The sequence below is a fragment of the Balaenoptera physalus genome, assembly GCF_965194825.1.
Source record: "Balaenoptera physalus genome assembly, chromosome: 3".
NCBI classification, from domain to species: domain Eukaryota; kingdom Metazoa; phylum Chordata; class Mammalia; order Artiodactyla; family Balaenopteridae; genus Balaenoptera; species Balaenoptera physalus.
In genome coordinates this window covers 54,335,011-54,359,015 of record NC_138890.1, presented here as the reverse complement: position 1 = coordinate 54,359,015, position 24,005 = coordinate 54,335,011, and the positions used below count along the sequence as shown (strand labels likewise).

Below are 24,005 nucleotides of genomic sequence, written 5' to 3'. Positions count from 1 at the left end.
CATGTCAGGGGCCAGTGGCCCATCCCTGCCACGAGCCCGGGGCTGCTGGCTACTCACATTTGGTGTGCCTGTCACACAGGGCCGACGCCCGCATGTCACACAGCCGGATTGTCCCTTTGCTGCTGCTGTACACGAAGGTGTTGCAGTGATGGGGGTGGAACTCGGCCGCTGTGATCACCTCTGTGAGCTCCTCCATGTTGGCCGGCTTGATGTCGACGATATCTGGCACAGACGAGTCAAGGAGGGGACCAGGAGAAGGGGGAGCCTTGGGGGTGACGGTAGCATCACCGCCTTAGTTTACTGTACCGTGTGAGCAGTGAGCCCACACGGGGTCCTCATCAGAACTCTGTGAGCAAATAGGCAGGTATTAGTGGTCCCGGGCAGATGAGGCCCAGGGTTACTCAGTGGCCACAGGCAGCACTAGAACTCAGGTCTCCCTGGCTCCTTATCAGGATTTCATCCCTCATAACGTGTAGATGCCCCATCACATCAAGGTTACCTGCTCATGCAATCATGCTAAAATGTATCAAGCTGCAAAGGCTTTCATTTCTCATTTTACAACAGTGGTTAAGAAACCAGCCCCGTTCCAACTAAAGAATCCAATATATTCCAACTAAATAATCCAATATATTTGAATCTTCATCTAAACTCCTGGGCTGATACATGATATCTAGGACAGACTGCAAATCCTCTTCCATGAAATCCCTTAGATGTTTTTAAATAATATGTTTTTAAATAATATGTTGATAATAATAATAATAGCAGCTACCACTTATTGAGCACTGATTATAGGTCAGTCACTGTGCAAAGCATATCATGTACTTTCTTTCATTTAATCCTTATAATAGCTCTATAATCAGCACTTTCTTACCCCCATTATTTCAAGGGGGGAAACGGAGGCTCAGCGTATGTAAGTAACTTGCCCCAAGTCACATGGCTGAAGAGTGGCAGTACTAGAATTTTATCCCAGGTGCAAGATTTGTACTCTTTAGTAATTATGCAAAATTTCTCTTATTGAGGATATACAGGACCTCAAGTCTCTGTAAGCTGTGATTTGCTTTAGAGCTTATGTGGGAGTTTAAGCATTAAAAAGAAGCCATCCAATTGTACGGCATAACACTTTTAGCCTCCAGTGGAATATACCGTTAGTTTTATCATCGGGTTTTTTCCTCCTCAGTATTTTCCTTTCTGATCAAGAATTATTATACCTCTATTTTTAAAGACCACATCCTTGTGTATTGAAATGAAACATTTGGCCCTTCATCTATGACGGTGACCCAGTGGAAACAAACGTCTTCAGTGGGAGTGAGTTTGGGCTGATCCCTTCCCACTTCTACTGAGAGCTCGGGGGACCTGGGTGCAGGTACGGTGGTACCTCGCTGGGGCTGAGGTGCTGTCCAAGGACCCAGCAACTTCCTGCAAAGGAACAGGCCTTGTGATGTGGACGCTGTGAACCAAAATGATTCTCACTTTTGAGTCACATTTGTGATTTCGCCCCACCTGTATATCACTAGGTAGCATTTTTTAACTTAACATTTTTTTCTCCACATCAACTTAAATCGACTCACTTTTTTCTTTACTTAGCCTTGCCTAAGCTGTAATCCAATATTCATAAAATCATGGATTTAATGAGCTAGTTACATTTTAAATAATATACCGTACCTAAGATAAATGCTTTTAACCATTAAAATGAACATATTTATGTCTGTGCCAGGAGCTTATATACCACATTTTGGAAAACACTGCATTGAATCAACAAGCAGTAACTTGATACAGATGCTGCTATTAGACTGGGTTGGATAAAAAAGTCTCCTATGCTTTTCGTGTAGTTGGTAGCATGATCTCCTCCTTAGAGTTTAGATGAGGTACGAGTAATTGTACTGATATTTTTTAGTCACATTAGCACTAACAAAGTAGTCATCTATTATCAAACATCACCCATGCTCCGGCATGTCATCTGGTGCAATAATGGCTTTATATTTGGTTGTGCCTCTTTCCCTTTCAATTACCTCTTATAAATCCTGTTGGGTTTTTTTCCTAAAATTAGCTTGAGACAACTAACATTTCATTTTACTACAATTTCCCTCACGAATCCAGATGCAAGTATTTCTTGGGTCTCCAGAGCATGTGGGTTCCCTTGACTCACTACCTTTTCACTAAAGGTAGTGAAAACACTACCTTTCAACTCAACTGCTACCAGAGTTATAAATATTACTTAAGTTAGCATCACTTGCTGGGGAGCAGGACCCAGTGCCCCCCAGAAGGAGGCTCCAAGCTGCAGCTCTGATGTCCTCCCCAGTCCCCTGACCCATGCCCTGGGCTTTGCGGTCACGATACAGGGTGGGGTTAAGCAGAGGGTAGTGTTCCGCTGTTGTCAGATTGTATCCCCCTCCAGAAAGAGCCTCCATACCCTACTGTGCCAGTGAGCATGTTTCTCTTTTCCCAAAATAGGGCAAGAAAATCTGGTGTCAGCTTTCTCAACCTCTACCAGGATAGCTCTAAAAACAAGCTTAACTGGAAGGGATCTTGGCTGTGTGGTAGGGGGAGGTGCCACATCTACGGTTATTTTTTTCTCACCTAAAAATAAAGCCCAAAAGTTAGAATGTGCGAAAATGAAGGGCTTAAACATACATATGAAACCAGGAACAACCTCCACCATCAAGAACTGCATCAGAACTGAGTCTGCTTAGGGCTGCTGCCTCTGGACCCTTCCTCCTTCCTTCCCTCCCATCCATCCTGGACCTCTAAGCCTGCCCACCATCCCTCATCCCCAAGCATCTCCCATTTGACTAGAGGGCTTGTCTGGGTCTGACTCTATGGGGTTCAGGGGAGAAAGCATGACTCCAATCCTCTTTTTTGTAACTGTGATGATAAGGAAAACAAGGAAGATAATAATAAGCAGTAGTTAATGTTTATCACGTGCCATGCATTGTCTCATCTGACCTTCATCTCACCCTTATGATGTTAATATTATTAATAGGCCTATTTTCCAGCAGAGGAAACAGTGACTGATGTTAAGTTACTCAAGGTCATATGACCATAGAGGGTGGAGCTGGGATTTGAACCCAAGTTTGTCCGACTCTAGAGCCTGGGTTCTTGACCACACTCCACTCTCCTCCCCTGATGAATGGCCCTCACAGAGCCAGCCTTTCCAAGTGATGTAATTCTGGCTCTCTTGAAACTCCCCTGGCTAATCCAACAGGGATTCTGCTTTGAACCTGTGCTCTCTCAATTCACCGACCACTCTGCGGGCTACATTTTTCAGAACCAGAATTTGGACACAGCATCGGACCTAGGATTTTTGTGTTCTCTGACGTGATGAATTTCTTTTTTTTTTTGGAACCGTAAGTTGAGACAGAAACGTGAGAAGGGATTTCTTGAATTGTTAACTGCGGAGGATTTTCTGAGTTCTAAAAACATTTGGGAGAAGGAGTCTAGTTTCCAAAAATTCAATGGCTTATGGGGATGACAAGAGAGCATATTTCACACCTGCATCACCTAGAAACCCAGCCTTTTCCCTTACACTGTTCTAAAGGGAGATACACGCCTCCAGCATATATGGTTGTGCCCTTCATGTTGGGAGGGAAGGAGAAAGGAGAGGAGCAGTGCGGGGCTCCCTGTATTATCTTGGAAATGGAATGATGCATGTTGACAGTCAATTTTCTCTCTCTTATCTTTTAGAGTTCTCTATCCAAATTATTTCCCTGTTGTCCCAAAGAACTAAACGGCAAAAGCAAAACAGAGCACTGGATTCATGGCTAATATACAAGGCAGACAGCCAACAGATTGCTATTAAATTAACCCTGGGGCTTGACAGATCTGTTCATCCTGACCCCAACCGCTTATGGTATTCCTTATTAATGTGGAGCCCAGGCAAATTACCTCTGCTAACAAAAGGGGTTAATCTGCCTCTCTGCTGGGACTCTGGAAGCAGTGCTGAAGACGGGAGGGGGCACAGCCAGTTTGGCAGCTGAGCTCCATGTTTGGAAGGCCGAAGGCGGGAAGGTGAGGGCACTGCTGTGCCAGGCAATAGCCTAAGGCATCATTTAAAATAATAATTGAAGACACTGGGAGGTCACCCCTTAAGGGATGAGCTTCAAACAAATAAGAAGCCAGAGCCATAAATTACATCAGCAGTGGGGTGAGGGAATGAAGGGGATTATGGCAGGATGCTAAAGGGTAGCATAGGGACCATTCAAAAGTCATTTCCTTAAACCCAAATTTGGAAAAGCTTTTTATAAAAAAATGTCTATTGTGATATTATAAAAGAAAAAAATTGACAACAGCCTAAATATACAGAAATAGGGAAACGATTCAGTAAATTCTGATCAATCTCATTTAATTGTTTATGCAATGAAATGCCAAGTCTGTTAAAAAACTTGTATGAAAAATTCTATCTATAGTGTGATCATAATGTCATTTAAAACTTACACTCTGAAACTGATGACCTAAAAGGCAAAAGTACCAAATGTTAGTGATAATTCCAATGGGGTGGGTCTATGAATTTTTTTTCTTTTCAATTATGAGTTTTCATGTCCACATTTTCTTTTAATGAAGTTGTAGTATTTTAAGATGGAAAAAGACAAGATATTTTCTATGCTTATTATATACATGTATAATTTTAGGTGAGGTAAGTTAGATACAAAATATATACAGTTTAATCATAGCCATGTAAAAAGAATGAGAGAGAGAGAGAGAACAGAATGGAAGGAAACATAGTTATATCTTACAGGGGGATTAGATTCTAAGGCTGGCATTAAGTTATCCTTCAGTAACCCTAGCTTGGGTCCACTCATTCATTTGTTCCTTCATGTATTTCATAAACATTCACAAAGAGTCTACCAGGGTTTTTCTAGGTACAGGGGATATAGCAGTGACCAAAGCAGACTAAAAATCCCCCTGATCTGTGGAGCCTATATTCTAGTAGGGAACATGGTCACTAAACAAGATAAATAAATAGAATATATAGTATATTAGGTAGTAATAACTGCTAAACAGACAAAGCAGGGAAGTGAGAAAGAAAGTGCATATGTGTGAGTGGGAGGGGTGTGTATGTGCACACGTGTGTGTGTGTGGCCCCAGACTGAACAGGAGGAAGCTTCCTGAATAAATCAAGAAATAAAAAAATTTTCCCTTTTCTTTTATTTCCTTATTAACTTATTTTTCTGAGCCCTTATTGTTGAGTTAGCTAGCATTAAGTTAAAATTGCGATGTAAATTCGTTGTATATACACAAAATTAGGTGGTGAGATTATAGGTCATTTTATAGTCTCTATAATGAATACATATTATTAAACCAAGAAAACAAACAGTTAAAAAAAAGTAGTTTCCTTGGCTTAGAACCATCTCTGAGAGAGTTGAGAGACCAGGAACCTCACCTCTGGGTAAAACTGAAGATAATACTGTGATAAATACTGTAACAAAATGGGGTCAAAAGATTGGGATTCAGTTTTGATTCCAACTCTCTTTTGCTCGGAGAACATGGGAAAGTCATTTTATCTCTCTGGGTTTCAGTTTCTTTGCCTTTGGATGGGTATCATTCTGTTAACTCTGTCAGTCTCTGAGAAATTTTGATGATCAAATAAGATAATGGAGAAAAAGCTATTTATTAAAGGGCTTTACAGTGGACTGAATAATCCCAGCTTTCAAAGAAACCATGTATTTTTCCAAAGATAGATTTTATATGCATTAGGTCTGTGGGCTTTTGAAGGTGTCCTCATATGCTTCTGTCTTTATCACTGCTAATTTTGCTGATACTGACAAGGTTTTTTTTTTTTTCCCCTTTCTTTTTATCTAAGCCAACCAATGACAGCAGAGTCCAGCAGGAGGCCTGTCTGCAGGGAGAGCTGGAGAGTGGAATCTAAGTTTACCTGGGTAAGATACCCATGTGCAAAAGCAGTTGAAGCTTTTCAGATAGCTCTTAAAGTCTGCCAAGGTGGAGAATAGCCTTATCATGGCCTTGAAAACTGAGCATATTAGAGTTGGATTCCGTTTTAGGGCACATGAGTTTCTTTGAAGTCTTTTTTCCTTTCCAAAGTCTCAATTTAATCTTTGGATATAAAGTAGTGATTACAAAGCATCCAGATCTTGTCAGCTGAATGGACATGTTGCTTGATGATAACACACTGGAAATCTGCGAAGAGGACTCCAAGGGATATTCCTCTCTTAAGAGCTTAAAAAAAGCCAGTGTGCAAATATTCATAAAGGGTTTTGCCAATCGCTAGACTCAATATGAGAGGATTGACAAAGAGACACATGGTGCCCTATTAGGTACTGCTTTTATGTATGTGTTGAGCTCAAAAGACACTGGGATAAGACGTCCTTTATGACAGGGTTGAGGGGGGTGCTATGTGAAAGTCCCATAACCACAGCCTCTTTCCTGTTCATGTGACACAAAGCTTGACATTTCTCCATTAGAAAATACTCAATATTTCCTTCAAAGGCCAACCCAAGTGTTACTTTCTGTATGAAGTGTTCTAAGCCCTTCTTTCATGATTCTTTCTACCTGTGTATCCACAGCACCTTGAAGGCACCTCTATGAATACACTTAACGTGTATTATTATTATTTGAGTAATTTAAGATAGTGTGATAGAGTACATCTTACTGGAGTATAGAGTGAGACAGATCTAGATTTTAATCCCCAATCCTGTGACCAGTTACCTAATCTCAAATGCCTTTGAACTTGTTAATTTATCAACAAAGAGAGGAAGAAAACTACAGGAGATGATGTAATATACCTGCTACTTCATAGAGGCTCCCCAAAACTGTTAGTCTCATCTTCCTTAGTATGGTTACATGTCTGTCTCCCTCTGTCCACATACTCACTTTGGTAGCTTTGTGATATGTTAACTTGGTTAGGCTAAACATTTCTAAAATGTTTCTGGTTGTGGTAGGTTAACAAGGTTTATTCTCTCAGGTGAGTTGAAGGACAAAAGAGAGAAAGCAGCCACTTTGCACATATGCACAAGTTTTCCCAGTTATTCAGTCAAACAGTAATCTAGGTGTTGCTGTGAGGGATTCTGCAGACATGGTTAAAGGCCCTAACCAGTTGCTTTAATTTAATCATAAGGGAGATTATCCTGGGTGGGCCTGAATTGATCAGTTGGAAGGCATTTAAACAAAAGCTTAGGTCTTCCTTGAGGAAGAGACTCCAAATGGATGCTGAGACTACAGTTTCTCTCCCTTCTCTCTAAATCTTCCTTCTTGATGGCCATTTGTGGATGTAGCCTCTGATGCCTACGCCTGTGGTGTTCTAGCTTGCTTATGATTTTTCTGTGCCTGACTGCTGGCCTTACAGACTTTGGATTTGCTTGGCCAGTCACACAATTACAAGGCTAATTCATGGTAATATGTCAATCTGTCTCTCTCTCTCACTCTCTCTCCACACACACACACACACACACACACACACACACACACACACCCTCTTCTACTGGTTTTGCTTCTCTGGTTGAACTCACATTCCCTCCAGATTACATGGACCATGATATCAGGGATGGAGTTTTATTCATCTTGGCATCTCCAGTGCACATAGTAAGTGCTCAATAAATGTTTATGGGTTCTTATTAGTTATCTACGGGGAACTCTACTCAGTACTCTGTAATGACCTATATGGGAATCTAAAAAAGAGTGGATATATGTATATGTATAACTGATTCACTTTGTTGTACAGCAGAAACTAACACAACATTGTAAATCAACTGTACTCCAATAAAAATTAGTTTAAAAAATTAAATTAAAAAATGTTTCTGGGTTTTACTTTACTTCATTCTTATGACTTAGCAGCCTTCTTTAGGCAAGGTTTTTTTTTTAAGATGCAGAAAACTCACAGTAGGTCAATAGGCCAAGATGCCAGGCCTGTATAGTGTGGCTCATTTAGCCTGTGGTTTTCTTAGGAGAGAATGGGATCCAAGCAACAAGGTAAGAAGAACAGGGGGCTGGGGATACGCCTCAAATAATAAAAGCTACTATTTATAGAGCCTTCTCTTTGTGCAGGCACTTGGCTAAATACTTTACAAGACAACCTCATATAAACCTCACAACAACCTCCTAAGATAGGTGGTATTATTATCCCCATTAACTGATGAGGAAACTGAGGGCCAGAGAAATGTTAAGCAACTTGTCAAGGTCACACAGATTTTAGGAGATGGAGCTGGGTTCAAATCCAGTGAATCTGACTCCAGAGTCTGCCTTCCCAACTACTTAGTGATACTGCCCCAAGGACGTTCAAGAAGTCCGAAAGAAGTCTGCAGAGTTGCATTCTTGCCCTTTCCCCTGATAACATGAGGCTCAAAGGGCTTGCTCTATGGGAGGAGAAATCCCCAGGCCCCAAAAGCGTTAGGTCTGGTGTCAGATACAGAGGGTCAGTAACCACACAAGCAAGGCAACAGGCCTGAGACAACCCACCAAAGGCTGCATTTAATATGGCAAGGAGGGGGCCGCTCTGGCACACACAGGCCAATGTGCTGGACGTGTCATTGGAAGGAATGTTCTCCTATTACACTAAATGCCAGGCTAAGATTGATATGTACAGTTGTGGATGAAAGCCACAGCAGCAACAAGGGAGAGAAATTTGTACGAGCCCCACAGCGTCCCTCAAAGCTTGCCCGGCAGAATCCTATTGGATTAAAAGGAAGACTGCTGTCCATGGTACTACGGAGTGACAGAGCTAGAAGCCAAGCGTTGTGGTTACGGTACCCTGATAGGGAATCAAATCCAAAAGGGCCTCAGCTCGGTTGACAAGTGAAGCTGATGCAGAGGGCTGATAAAGACCAAGTCAGAGATCAAGTACCCCTGGAATCCAGTTGTTTCTCCCAGAGAAATCCTCTGTCTCATGCCTAGAGACTGGATTTATGCAAGGTGTGTCTGTGCTCATCTTTCTAGCTTGCTCACACCATGCTTTACTTCACTCTCGGGCCTTCTTGAGTTCCTCCAACATACCATGCTCCCTCCTGCCACAGGACCTTTGTACATGGTGGACTGATCTTTTCGCACTTCTTTGCCAAGTTAGCTCATACTCTTCCTCTTACAAATCTCAACTTAACAATCAGTCCTCAGGAAAGCCTTCTTTTATGCCCTAGTCTACATCAGGTTTTTAAAAATGCATTCACAAAACCATATTCCCTTTCTTCACAGGACTTATTTCAGTTTGTAATAATACACTCATTAGTGTGATTATTTTGTGAATGTCATTCTGAAAGCAGAAAATTTGTTTCTTTTCACTCTTATCTCCCCATGGCTTATCGCAGGGCCTGGCACAAACTAGGTGCTCAGTATATAGTTATTGAGGACTGTATATTTACTTTTTACTCGATGTGGATTTATTTAATAGGTCCCATATTGGACTAGGTAGGAGCCCAGGTCAACTCATTCTTAGTTCTGAGAACAGAGTTCAAAGGATCCTAGGTATACCATAGTTTTCATAATTAAGAAACATCCTTTTCTAGCAATTTTCTTTTATTGAAAAGTTAGGGCTGCCTCTTGCCCTAGAAAATCACTAATCTAGAAATGATTTATTATTGTCCTGATGTAGTTAACCCACTAAGGCCAAAGTTTGACCACTTTAAGCCAGAACCTGTTACACAAAACAGGGACAGACTGGGTACAGATGGAAGGAAGAGGATTCAAGACCAGGTGCCATAAGGCTAGGAATGCCTCCCTCTGATACGGTGCTAAACACAAGGGCTGGACCTCAGAGACCCTGTGGATATCTGGTAACTAGGGTATAATGAGTAACATCTTGCAAAGAACATCAAACTGCAGAACCAAAGGAGGTGTCTAGAATTGAGAAGGTGACCCAGATAATGAATTCAGCAGAACAGAATCCACCCTTCTAACACTCAACTTTTCTAGTTTCCTTTTGTGGTGGTCACTGTTTACTGATCATTTACTTAGCAAGGTACTGCCCTAAGCATATATGTATGTGTATATATATGTATATACATATGCACATATATACACATATATATATGTGTACGTGTGTGTGTGTGTGTATAAACACCTTTTAAAAAAATTCTAACGATCCTCTTTTTCAGAGCTCCTCTCTACAGATCATGAAGTAGAGGCTTGGCTAAGTTAAAAGACATGCTAAAGCTTACACAGCCAGCAAGTAGCAGAGCTGGGTGAGAATTTTAAGCTTGTTGGACTCCAAAGAATCTGTTCTCAACCATAATGCCAATGTCACACCAAATGCTAGTCACTAGAAGTTATGGCTTTTTTAAAAACCATATTGCAAGGCCACTTGCCTTAATATTTACTGATACTTTTCTTTACATATATGCACTTTGTAATTTAAATGGATTTTTCAGTATCTGTAATATCATAGGATTGATACGATAGTTGTATTTTATAGTGTTCATTATCACAAATACATAATTATGAAAACAAAAAACGTCCATGTAGTATGTAGAAGAACCTTGCCTCCCACCTCAGGGATGCTCATACCATGCTTTGGGAACCCCACATTTTTCTGTACTGAACCATGTTTCTTCTGCCTCCTTAGCGGATAAGAGGCATTATAGAAATGGTGCTAAACAACATATGATGTAACGAGGCCTGTCTGGTGGTTGGTGTTTTTCTGAGGCTATTTTGAAAGATGGCCGCTTCCTACCCCAGAGATGGCTGCACTTCAGAGACGATAAGCAAAAGGGTCCCAGTTTGTACAGTCTGCTCAGTGCTTAGGGCGGTCTGGTTGAAAATAACTGTATAGCTATCAGTTATCATCATTCTCATGATGACAATGATTATTTTACATATGGCTGCTTTAAGGGTGAATGGCACGGTCTCATTTGTATGCCAGCATCTGGCAGGCTGTCACACATCTGCAGAATATAACCTCAATTGTGCTATTAATATGTTACTTTTGCATTCTCCCCAAGGCATCTGTCTCCTAAAATGCCTAACGAAACTTCCCTCCCTCTTGAAGGCCTAGAGGCAAAATCTGGAAAGCATGTCACCTAGACTGGGGACAGCAGAAGCTCAGCAGAGCCTGAGCAGATTTCTGGCTCTTGGAATAGATGTCAAGGGAGAAAGGGAACCACCACCCACACTCGTTCTGTTAGCAGCTGCACTTTCAGGCAAAATCTGTAGGCAGATTCTCCTAGGCTCAGACAGTATGTCGCGTCTGCTCTGTGATCAACAAAAGATGCCAGTCACGGTCTTAATGGTCAGTTCTCAGTCTCCATAATCACCACGACTGGCTTACAGCTGCATTTTCTGAAAAGCCTTGGGGAACTGTGAAAAGCCTTGAGCACTCTTCTGTGGTGAAGGTCAGGTGACTGTGTACCTAAACCAGGTCTTTTTACTCATTCGCAACAGCTATACTACATTTCCCAGCCTGCCTTGCAGTTAGATGTGATCATGTGACTGAGTTCTAGCCAGTGGAATGCACACTACTTTAGAACCTGGCTCATAGGAGTCTCCCATGTGTGGTCCTACACAATCTTCCTCTTTTGCTGTACAGATGCAGATATGCATGGTGACACTGGGGAACCACAAGATGGAAAGAACCTGAATCTCTGAATCACTGATTGGAGGAGGCTGCCTGCTGATGGAGATCATCAATATCAGACTTTACAAGAGAAATAATCTTTTATATGTTTGAGCCATTATGGAGTCTACTGTATATCAGAACATTCAGAGCTTTACTGTAACTAATATACACTTAAGGTGAAATTGCCAGCTTCTATTTCATGATTAATTATCCACTGGATAGCTCCACTTTGGTGACCTACCAGTATTTCAAACTTGACATGTCCAATCAAAATGGTACTTTCTGTATGTCAGAATATTCTAGGTACTGGGATACAGGAATGGATCATACAAAGTTCCTTCTGTCATAAAATTCACATTCAAATATGGGGAAACCCAAAATACACAAATAAAAAAACGAATTTCAAATAGTGATACACGTTATGCAGTTAACGGGGATACAGGGTTATTGGGGGTTACTTGGGAGTTAGTGTGAGGAAGTGCCTCTGAGGAGGTGACAGGAGACTGAAGTCTATATGATGACACATAGTTAGCCATGTGGACTCTGGGGGCAGAGTATTCCAGAAAGAGGGAACAGCACATGCAGAGAATGGAAGTAAGAACAAGGTTTATCCAGGAACAGAAAAGAGGATAGTTGGCTGAAGCAGAGTGAATCAGGGCAGACTGGTATGATAGGGTATCAAAGAGGGATGCAGGGCCACTATCATGTGAAATCTTGCAGTCCAGAGTTAAAAACTTGGATCTTACTCTAAGTTCAATAGGAAGCTACCAGCGTGTTTTAATCTGGGGAGGAATGATATCTGAATTACATGTTGAAAGGCCTACTCTGTTATGTGGAACACATATTATGTAGGACAGCAAGAGAGAATGGAGACTAGACAGTAGATTACTGCAGTCACATAGGTAAGACAACAGTGGCCTGTACTAGTGTGGGTTGGTAGAATGGAGATGGAGAAAGATGAGTTGATTTGAGATATATTTTAGACGAAGCAAAGGCAGGGCTCACAGATATTGGGTTGGGGGGTGGGGAGGCTGGTGAGTGGGAAAAAAGATCAATATTGACTCTTAGGTCAGTTGCTTAGCTACCTGGATGGTGAAACCATTAACTGAGGTTGGGAATTCAAGTGAAGAGTCAGGTTTGTGGTGGGATGGACCACATGATAGGTGCTGAATAAATGACCGGTTTTTAATATTAAATAGAGGGTCAATATAGTAGGGTGAGAATACTGGGTCAGATACTCATTCAGCAATTGTCTTGACTTCTCTAAATTTTAGCTAAACAGAAGATAATAATACAACCCCATAATGTCAATATGGGGTTGTTATATCAAATATACTCTTGGCAGGTAGAGACTGAAGAAGTGTGATGGGGACATGAGCATTGCTAATCAAGTTTGGTTTTCTGATCTGGATGCTACTTACACAGGAGTGCTCTGTCTGTGAAAATTCATCAAGCTGGACAATAAGGATATATGCATTTTTCAAAATGAGATTCTATGCATTATATTCCCAGTTCAGTGCTTGGAATTCAATAAATGGCAGCCATTATTATTTTCATTATTATGATACAACGAAAAACATCTCCTGTGTACCTGTGGTCCATAATGTACATATAGGCCATTTGTGAATCCATTAACAAGAGGAAGGAACCCTACCCTGAACTCTAAGGTCTGGTCTTATAGTTGATAAAGTCAAATCTAGTTGTAATTCATGACACATAAATGCCTCTGCATGAAGGAATTGACTCAGAGTTCTAATCCAGAGGCAGTCCTGGTCCACTACTTGTAATTCAGTACTTCCCTAACTTTGTTGGGATGAACGAGTATCACAGATGCCGATGTAATTGAAAAGGGAACAGTTCTCCACAAGTTCTAGGTCTTCAACTGTTATTGCCCCTTTCTATTCCACTTTCCCCCAAGCTTGCTCATACCTGAATACTCTTGTTTCAAGCCAACTGGTTATTGGCCCCAAAGAAAGGATACTAAAACTTTGATTGGTTATTTCAAAGTTCCATAGGTTAATCCTCAGGTCATCAGCTGACATGTAGGTTTCATAGTCGCTGTTGACTGATATGGAGTTGATGTGATATGTGTGTGCATTGGCAAATACTCTTCGTGGGGTGGCCTCCACCATCAGGTCCATGGGTCTCAGGACAGGCACCTGGAATGCAAGAGAAACAAATCACTTCAGAACCAAAGCTCTTTACTAGGAAAAGAGTGTGCATGTTTATGTCCTTTATTATCATATACAAAATCATGACTACGTCAAAGGAGCTCTGAGCTAGAAAAGGAGATTGATAAATTACATGTTGTTCCTATTCCCTTTGGTTCCTTTTAGTTTTATTCCTTCCTCAAAAATGTCACCATCCCTTAGCCCTGATGGGCAATTTCATCCTTTACAGATTCTAAGATTTTTTTCAAGTGGCCCTCAAAGTGGCCTCATCTCAGGGGAACTTAGAATCCACTGTGGGGTCATTAGCTTCCAGAGCGTTGTTCCAGATTGTTTGTTTTTTAACCATGAAATCTATTCTTGAAAGGAAGTTGTAGGAAAATTTTAGAAATGTTTAGTTCAACTGAGATTAAAATTTATCCTTCATGGCTTTGGAGGTCTAGACCCCATCCTGGCTTTATCCTCAATCCTTAAGGGAATTTTGGGAAAGCATATAATCACCCAAATTTCTAGTATCCCAAATTCAGCCAGTAATATATAGGGCACCCATTGACATCCTGTTTTACCTTGGTTTAACCTGTTGTCTTGGAGTACCAACAAGGCAGTGTCCACTTTCACATCAAAACTGTCCTCATTTGGACAATAAATTATATGGTCATCTTACCGGTATATGAAGGATAATCAGTAAATATTTGTTAAGTGAGTGAGTAAGAATATGTGAGTAAATGTTACCTTCCCCATGGGTCAGAGAATCAGGCAGTTAAATATAGCTTTGCACACAAGAAGCTCTTCCTGGCAAATAGGAACAAAGACCCACCTCTGTTCTGACTCCCTCTTTGAATTCAAGGGCACTTCTGCCTACACCTGGGTGAACTGGCTCCTGAGAAAGTAGTGGGAAAACTAACGCCTCAGAGGAGACAGACTAAAACACAATGCAACAAACACAAAACACGGGCCTGGCCCTTTAACAGAAATGAGAAAATAAAAGCACCAAAAGCTATTTTCTTTTCAGGGAAGTCATCTCTTACAACTGAGCCCTGATTTGATACCAGGTGGTCGATAAAGACTTCAAATTCTGGATTTGTGTCAACCCAGTGGGTGAGGGGAAGAAGGCGGAAACAAAGGTTAAATTTTGTGGAGTGCAGTCACCTCAACAATATAACCTTTTACAAAACAGAATTCTCCCAGCTCAGTCTTGAAGGATTTTGAGGTAGTTTTTAAGTTAAATGAACAATTCAGAGGAATCACAGAATTCTATGCAAATGTGGCAGTGGATATCCTGGAAAGCAGAGGAGCTTGAGATGCGGATGTAGGAAGAGCCAGGGGTCCTCCGAAAACCAGCAGTGGGATGGGAGGGAAAGTCTTTGAGAGCCCTCCACCCTGTTCTGGATAATGGTTCTATAGTATAAGCCCAGGGATGGCAAGAACTAGGAGCCCTGAGTTCTGACCACAGATTCGCCCCTCACTGACAGGCTGTGTGACCTCGGGCAATTATCCTGCCCCTCTGGGCTCTGGTTATACTATCTGAAATACTCACTGTGCCCTACTTATCAAGAAGGTTGGGATCTGTTGAGATGATTTGCCCTTCAGTTCAACCTCCCACTCACCCTTTCAGCAACATTTGCTTGAGCTCTGTACAAGGTCCTGGGGGGGTTCAACTGGTGAGCAAAACCAGACACAGGTCCTGCCTTCATATGGCTGGTCCAGTTGGTAGAGGTAGGTACAAAATCATCTCATAATAACATGTAGTAAGTACATTTTATTTGTAGTAAGTACAAAAGGAGAGGAAATAGCATTAAGGAGGATTTAACCTGGTCAGGGAGGTCTGGAGAAGTTTTGCTGAGGAAGTATGAATTGGTTGCTTAAAGTATGAGAAGGGGTTTACTGGGCCAGGAGGGGAAGGAAGAATGCTCCGTTCAGCGGAAAGAGCGTGTGCAAAGGTCCCATGGTGAGGGTAAGGCAAGAATGAAAGATCTATGGGTCAATGTAGTTGAGACAGATAGTGATGAGAACCATGGTGGGAGATGAAGTGACAGGGGAGGTAAGAGGCAGGCCCCAAGAAAGATTTTTGCCATCATCCTAAGAGAAATGGGAAGAAATCAAAAGATTTCCAATGATTTTGATATGATCAGGTTCAAAGTTTTGATGAGATCATTTCTGATGTAGAGTGGAGAACAAGTTAGAGGATGAATGAAGCAGAACTTTGAAAAGGAAGGTGATATACTATCGAATGCCAAATGAGGGTGTGTCTGAGTTAAGGCTTTGTAACGGATAAGAAAAGTACCTTTGCCCTTAGGAACTCTCCTGCAAATATTTATTGGGCATTGACTCTGCGTCAAACATTCTTCATACACCATCTCAGTAATTGTTTCAACAACTCTGTGAAATAGATACTAGTAGTACAAAGTACTATTACAAAGAGAAAACTCAGGCTCAGAGAAGCTAAGTCACTGGCCCAGAGTTGCCCAGCTATAGGAGGCATAGCCAGAATTTGATCCCAGAGTCTATCTGACTGCAAATCTACTGCTTTTTCTACTGTATGACACCACACTCAAATAGCATACATGGTAAGAGGTGATAAATGCTCTGTAAGGGATACGAGTACAGTGCCCATAGAATTTATGGAATCAATAGGATTATTGGTAGTAATAATGGTAGTGGTAGTCATAGAATTCTGTGGTTAAGCTGCCTCTAGAAATCTCAGTTTGGTGTTGTAGGTGTTCATGGTATTTGAATAGGGCGTCTATTCCGTGTGCTTTCAGAGACACATGCCTGTTCTCATGGTTTGTCATAAAGGAACTCCCCACCTGGAGCTTTTGAGCTCTGCCCACCCCAGCAAGGTAGTAGAGCTCAAAGCAGGCTCCCCAGGGCTGTGGAAGGAATGGACTCTGTGAGGACTTCCTGTGGCTTCTCCTCAACTCTTCCCTGGGCCTCCTTCATTACCATGCACTGTCCGCAGAGGTTTCCCGTGGCTCTGGTGGCAGGGCAGGGAGCGTGACAGCCAGGATAAAGAGGCATTACCAAGTGGCAACTGCCAGCCCAGGGCTTCAGTTTAATGTGATGGGCCTGCCTGCTAATTCAGGCTGACATATTGCATGATGTGGCACTTAATGGGGAAGCTCCGGGTAGGTATCTGGGGAGGGAGTGCTAATGCTTTGCCCAGATAAGGCAGGGGATGAATGTCACTCATGATATTCCAACACCATTCCCATGCCCAGGTCAAGGCTATCCACTGGCCAGTGACACCCCTCACAAGAAGAAAGAGGGAGGTAAGGCAGTTCAAGCCGGACAGGGCGACCAGTTAAGAAACCCTGTTGGGACTGTGTTTTCTACTACTCCTCTTGGGGCCAGGCAGGGAGAAGAGTGGGACACAGTTCCTTGAGTTCGGCCCACAGGCAACCATTTGGGCTTTCCCTGTAAGATCATGGAGGGCTTCCTGTAGTAGCAGTCACTGCATTACAGCACCCCTGCCCTTCAGCCCTCTCAGTAGCCGACCTCACAAGGAGGACTCCTTGTTTGCCATTTTACAGGAAAGGTGAAGTATCCTGTCCGATGTCACACAGAGGGGAAGATGAGGGGCTCAACTTGGACAATTTGGTTCCTGCGTGAGCACATGTAACCACTGTTACAAATGAAACTCTTAGGTTGAAATATGAGAATGCCATTTCTGCAAGTCAAAAATTGTCAAAGCTCAGTAATTTCATGTGGTTCAGCCTAACAGTTTGGAAGGACTGTGTCATATGGATGTGACATTGAATCACGGAACACTGAATCTTGGAAGGGCCATGAAAGCCTCTTTCAAGGCTGTCGTGTGTGTAAGTGTGTCTTGTTGGGGCAGAGTGGGAGGCCATGGTGTCTAGGCCTTACCCTCTTCATCATTTCTGGTAATATGTTTGGATTCTCAATCAATATCTTGCTTAAATAACTATTTCTGTGGTTAAGGAAATTTTGAGACCAACTGGCCCGGATAGTTCCTAAATTCTGCAGATGAGGAAATCAGGACCCCGAGAGGTGACATACCATGTCTATGGTCACCCAGTTGGGGTTGCCAGCACAGCCTGGGCTTCTGCCACTCATCCCAGAGCTTCCCTTCCTCTGCCCCCCGACAGCAGGTGCCTGAGTCATTCTCCACACAACCAGACAAAATCCGGGATCAAACCAGGACCTTTAAATGGTAGTTCAAACCCTCTTTTCTGAGCTATCTTGGCAGTGGCCGTGGGCCTAGACTCATCCCTGAGACAAGGCTGGTGCTGCATTGCGCTTGCGAATGAGAATGGGGGTCAGCCCTTGGCCCTCGGAGGGTGCAGGTGGCTCTGGATCGCGATGCTGGAATTCATGTCCTTCCCTCAGGTGCCTCGTACTCCTCCCTGACCTTGATTCAGTTTCTGCTCATCACCCGGAGCCTGATTCTGAAGGACAAGCACCCTGGCCTGGTTGGCAAGATAATAAGCATCGTGTTAAGAGTATCAGCCGAATAATGTCCCAGGGCCCAAGAGAGCAGCCTCAGAGTCTAACCTGCCACGGGGCTTCCAGAGCTGTGTCTCAGCTGGGGTATCAGTGGATGAGAGGAGCCCAGGGCACCCCGTGGCTCCCTCCCTCACATCACTCAGGGCTCTGTTCAGTGATCACCCCCGAGGGAGGCCCTCCGCGCCCACCCCACCTCACATAGCACACCCTCCCCTCACCATCCTCCGACCCAGCTGACTGCTCATAATGTTAAGCAATTCATCAGTGAATCCTCATCAGTACCCTATCATTTAGCTTGGTGGATAATATGATCTTTGCTGCACAGATGAGGAAACAGAGGCCAGAAAGGTTAAGTAATCTGTATAAAGTCACACAGCTCATACTCATGCCCGGCACTCCCGACTCTGGAGTCTAAGTCCTTGGCGGCTCTGTCCTCTGGGCTTGGAGAAGCACCCTCAGGTGTGCGGGAGAGACAAGTACGCACGTGGATGTCTCAGTGCAGGTGCACTGCCCAGGACAGCGTCAGCCAAATGGGCCCCATGTCTGCTTGGGGAGCTCATGGGGAACCTCAAAAAGGAGAGGACTAGTAAGCGAGCAGGAGGTGAAGGGTTTGTGGGAACCCACCAGGCAGAAGTTGGGGGCGGGGAGGGGAGGAAGCTGTGCTCCAGTCAGAGGGACCGGCGTGTGCAGAGCTTGGCGGGGAAGGAGCAAAGCGCATGCGTGCGAGTGTGTGATTCTGTGTGTTTCTGGGCGTGGGGGGCGCTCAGCGATTTTGTTATTCACTCAAAACATGGAATCAATCCCTCCTCTATATCAGACATGAAGAAAACCTGAGCTGGGTGAGGGCGTGGAGGATGGACCTCATGCTATGTGAGATGAGGTGAGGATGGAAGGCCTCCCTCAGGGGATGACACTTGAGCAGAGAGCTGAATGGAGGGAGGGCGCCAGCCATGTGGCTTTCTGGGAAGAGCATTCCAGGCAGAGGAAACAGCAAGTGCAAAGGCCCTGAGGTTGGAATGTGCTTAGAGTGTAGGAGGAACAGTGAGGATCCTTCGTGGCTGGAGAGGAGTGAGCGGGGAAGGAAAGTGGTAGGAGAGGTAGGATAAGTAGTCAGGGCTGCATCACAGGTGTAACTGCGGGGATGAGGAAGACTCAGGGAGGCGCAGGGAGCTGCCCAGTACTGACCCCCCTCCGTGTTAAGAAATCCCCTTCTCCTTGCTCTCTTTCCCTTCCCTCTCCCCTCCTTCTGTCTCTCCCCACCTCTCTTTCAGTTTTCCTCCCTTCGAGTCTTTCTCATTATCTTTCCTGCCTCTCCTCTTGGGAAATACAAGATCATCTGTCACCTCTCAGAACCCATTTACTAACAAAATGAATGTCGCTGTCATTTGGCTTGTTCGGTGACCACAGTGGTGAGGCGTCACAGTCTTCCACGGCACCTAAGCAGGTGTTGGCGGGTCACGAAGCCCCCCTTCAGAGACATACGATGAAAGAGGAGCAGAATCCTGGAAGCCCCCGAGGCCCCCACTTTAAACGACACCTGTGAAGATGCACAGCAGGGAGAGAGGCTAGAGGTGAGGGCTCTTTACAGAGGAAAAACAACAGCTGTGCTCACCGTGGCAACATCCAGTGCCCCTGTAAGTTGACGGATTCAAGGCAAGAGTCTGAGAGAGAAGAGACGGCCGGACAGGAGCTCAAGAAAAGAAAGAAGACGGCGCCATGGAGAAGGAAGGAGAGAGGTGTCCATCAGTACAAGGATGTGAATGGATTTCTGCTATTTTGTAACTCTGGGTCAAATCTGATTGAGTTCAGCAGACAAACACGTGAATGCCCTTGGAATATTAAGTACAATCAACATAATCAACATGAAATTTGAAGAAACTGCTATCAATTTAAATTCATGCTTGCTCCCTATCTCCTTGTCAGTATTCAACAGGTGCTCCCCCCTGCCCTTCCCAATAATTGAGATTTACTCTATATTGAGACTGACAGGACACATTCAGGCCATGGTGTTAGGGGGGTTCCATGTCATCAGTCAGGAAGTTCACATAGGAATGTTATGACCACACACTGGCCCCAGATAAAACCTTCCATAAACATTTATTAAGCATTTACTACGTGCTGGGCAGTTACCACACAGAGTATCCTTATAAAGCTTAGTTGGGGCAGAGAATACACAACCCCCTACCCACCCCTTCTTGTTCATAACCAGCCCTTTTGGGAAGCTGAAACCATGTTTGTTTGATCTAGAAAAGAAACAGATAGGAGCTGTCCACCTTTCCCTTGGTGCAGGGAAACCCTGACCCTGGTGCTCTGGGACCACAGGTTCAAGGCCTGGTGGGGAATCTGGGGTGATAATACCATTCCATCTAGAGGCCCTAAATGGTAAAGCTGGAGGAAAGGGTAGAAAGTTCCAGATTTCAGCCTCACTTCAAGTTTGCCATCTTGCCTTTCCTGGGCTTCCTTCAAAAAATATCCTCTGTGACTCTCCAATGATAATTACTGTAGGTTTGGGATAAAGCCAATCGCTAAAGAGCGCCCAGACTTCATTGCCAAGGAAGAGGGAGTGAGTCATCTTGAAGATGGGAGAGCCAGTGGGTCCTGCTATAAATATCCCTGTTCCAAAGCAACCCAGCTTAGCGGTGCAGAGCAGCTGTCTTCAAACAGGAGAATGTAATGACTTCCCAAGAGCTATCTGGAACAGTTTTAAAGGAAACCACTTCCCCATCTCTAACTTAATATAATTTCCTTCTTAAAATCAAATCATGTCAGGACATATCCACAGCCTAGGTTCTCCTTCTCGCATTTGGAAAAGAAACAAACCTTCCCCATCCTGAATCTTACTGTGGGGCGCTATCCAAGGTATAAACACTTCGGGAAGGGACAATCAGACGACACCTTTAATCAAAGCCCCACAAATGCCCCGCCCTCAGCTCATTATAATATGAATTTCTAATCAAATTTTACTTCTTATGTTTAATCATTATTTGTCAGAATTGCATGTTTTATGTTGTTTTGGTCAATTGTGTTATAATTGTGTTATAATTGTCTAATGTTTTGTCAATTGTGTTAATAATTTTAGAGACAATTAAATCCACAAGAGAATTTTAAACTCTTACAGTCATACAGTCATAGGGAGGGAAAAAAATCTACCTATTTTTCATTGTAGAAATGATAAAAAAAAGCATTTAACATTTATTTGGGGGAAGTGCAGTGAAAACACATAATTAAAGAAGAAAAAGGAACAACAGAAAGTTCTGACTTTTAAAGAACTTGTTCATTATTCTTTTAATGGATATTGATGGGTATCCAGTTCCAATGGTATTTAAATTCCATGGGATACACTAAAAAGGTGATATAACAGTTTTATTTTAAACTGCCTATGTTTAAAATACTCCTGAAATCACATCCTTTGTAAGTATTTAACATTACGATGGAAGTGATTAGTTGTCTACTTAAAAATGCTCAAGAAGCTATGTGGCTTTTCAAAATTCTTCTAGTGGGTACACAAGCACAAAATTTGAAGTTGCGTGGTGTTAAACAGTTTTTAGAGTCATGCAGACCTGGGTTTGAATCCTGGCTGGGCTATTTACCAACCAGGTGGCCCTGGGCTTGTTACTTCATCTTTCTCCACTTCAAGGCTCCCTTCCACAATGTTAGAGATAGCAGCTCTCTGTAGCTTTGTTGAGAAAATTTAGCACATGGCCTGATACATACCATCTACCAAAGAGACATTTCTGGAGAGCTTACTTTTGCCAAATTGTGCTAAGCACTGTATGTATACCATGTTATTGAATCTTCACAATGACCTTAAGAGGTGGATACTAATATTGTTCCCACTTTACAGGTTTGGATCCTGAAGCAAATGAAGTGGTCAAACTTGCTCGAGGTCATACAGGTACTTGGAGGCAGAGCTACCTTTGAACTTGACCATCTGGCTCCAGCCCCTATGGTAGCTATCACTAGAATCCTTCACATTAACTTTCAATTGTCAAAAAAATGGTCCATTCTGAGAGACTGCCTAGGGAAGAATTTTCTGAATTTTTCTATAGGCTGTGGGGTTTAGGCATCCCTTCCATCCACCCTAGGGATTTCAGTCATGATTATAGAACTTAGCAATGCTCAAGAGAAGTGGCCAGCGGAATGATTGGTCATTGGGTAGCAATTAACTTTGCTGGGAAAAAAAGTGGAAGGCTTTTCTGGTTGGGAGTTTTCATAATAGCTTCTGTCCACATTGTCATGAAAACCTTGTACAATATGGTCGTTCATCCAATTATCAAACCAACCTGGGGGGCACAGTCTGGCGTTCTGTATACCCATTATCAGAGGGTAATTCAGTGTAACAAACCAAATCGAGTATGTACAAAGACTGTCAAATAAAATAAACCACTCACAAATTAAATTACTTCCCATTTTCAGTGGGAAGAATGCCAGTCATTTTTCATTTTAAAAAATATGCATCTTAATTCCATTTTTTAAGAACATGAAAAGAAGCCTTTAAAGGCCTCTTCTGCTGCCTGTATTGAGGTTCATCTTCCCTAGGCCCATCTCTCCTGGTCCTGGGGCATTTTCTCTCAGAGAATTAATGGAGCATTAAGCCTCACCCTGGTCAGAAAACTTGTTTCCTCCATGGATCAATGGTGGATGGAGCTCAGAAAGCAGGAGTGAGAGGTTGGCTCCAGTTTACAGAGACATATCAGAGCTGTTGTTTCCAGAATGAACCTGCCACTCAACACTACCCTGCCAAACCCCCAGGGAATCCTATCCAAATAATATAATTTTTAGATTTCCTGGATCACACCCTTCAACAGCCTCAATATGTCCCTGAGTTCTTCTTTTACTGGCTTTGTCAAATAGATTGAAATAAGCCTGAGAGGAAAAACCCCTTTGGACCAAATCAGGCTTTGTGCCTCAGGGTCTTAAATATCTTAGGATTATACTCTTTGACAAACATTTATTAAGTGCCAGTCACTGCTCTGGGTGGTATGTGTACAGGGCGAACAAAGCAGATTAGTTGCAGCACTTAAAGTCTAATAGGGAAGAAAGACATTAATGACTTGAGGTAGACGCATTGTTACAAACCGTCGCTGATGCTATAAAGAGATGTGTATTGTTTCAAGAGAGGAAAAAATATTCTTTCATTAAATGAAACAGGGGCTCTAATTTAGATTGGGGAGTTAGGTACATTGTTTTTTGAAGAAGTGACAGCTCCCTCAACCCCAAAAGCAGAGCCATAATCATTGCTCTTCACTGGGGGCCAAACTGCCATCTGACAATGTCTGGAGATATTTTTGATTGTCACAATGGGGTCTATACTATTGGGTAGAGACCAAGGATGATGCTGAAAGCCCTACGATGTACAGGACAGCCTCTAGCCGCAAAGAATTATCCGGCCCAGAGATATGGGGATATATGTCTATGTAAAACTGATTCACTTTGTTATCAAGCAGAAACTAACACACCATTGTAGAGCAATTATACTCCAATAAAGATGTTAAAAAAAAAAAAAAAAGAATTATCCAGCCCCAAATGTCAACAGTTCTGAGACTGAAAAATCCAGTTCTTAAGGAAACCTTTCTGGAAAGAGTCTAAATCAAAGGTGGATAAAAGAAACCCAGTATTAACTTCCACAATAGGCAGCAAAATGTTTCAGTCCATAAAGATCTTCTGGTTTAGAAAGTCTTTATATATACATATAATATAGGAAAGATCGATCATCCATCTCTCTCTCTCTCTCTCTCTCTCTCTCTCTCTCTCTCTCTCTCTCTCTAAGACTTATCCCTTATTGCCAGCTACAAGAATAACACACAACCCATAAAAAAATACCTGGGGAATTAATACATATTTTTTTAAACCCAATGCATCAAAGATGGTTTTATGGC

At 42.8% G+C, this 24,005-nt stretch overlaps 1 protein-coding gene across 9 annotated transcripts in view; it reads right to left on the bottom strand.

Moving 5' to 3' along the window:
* The window catches only part of PPP2R2B (protein phosphatase 2 regulatory subunit Bbeta), a 689,017-nt gene that overhangs the window by 49,906 nt on the left and 615,106 nt on the right, over positions 1-24,005 (bottom strand). For all 9 annotated transcript variants that reach the window (XM_082454200.1, XM_082454205.1, XM_082454201.1 and 6 more), the window contains 2 exons: positions 13,473-13,650; positions 58-222 (listed from right to left, as the gene is read on the bottom strand). In XM_082454200.1, coding sequence (XP_082310326.1) covers positions 58-222; positions 13,473-13,650 — 343 coding nt within the window. The remainder of the gene's footprint in view (positions 1-57; positions 223-13,472; positions 13,651-24,005) is intronic.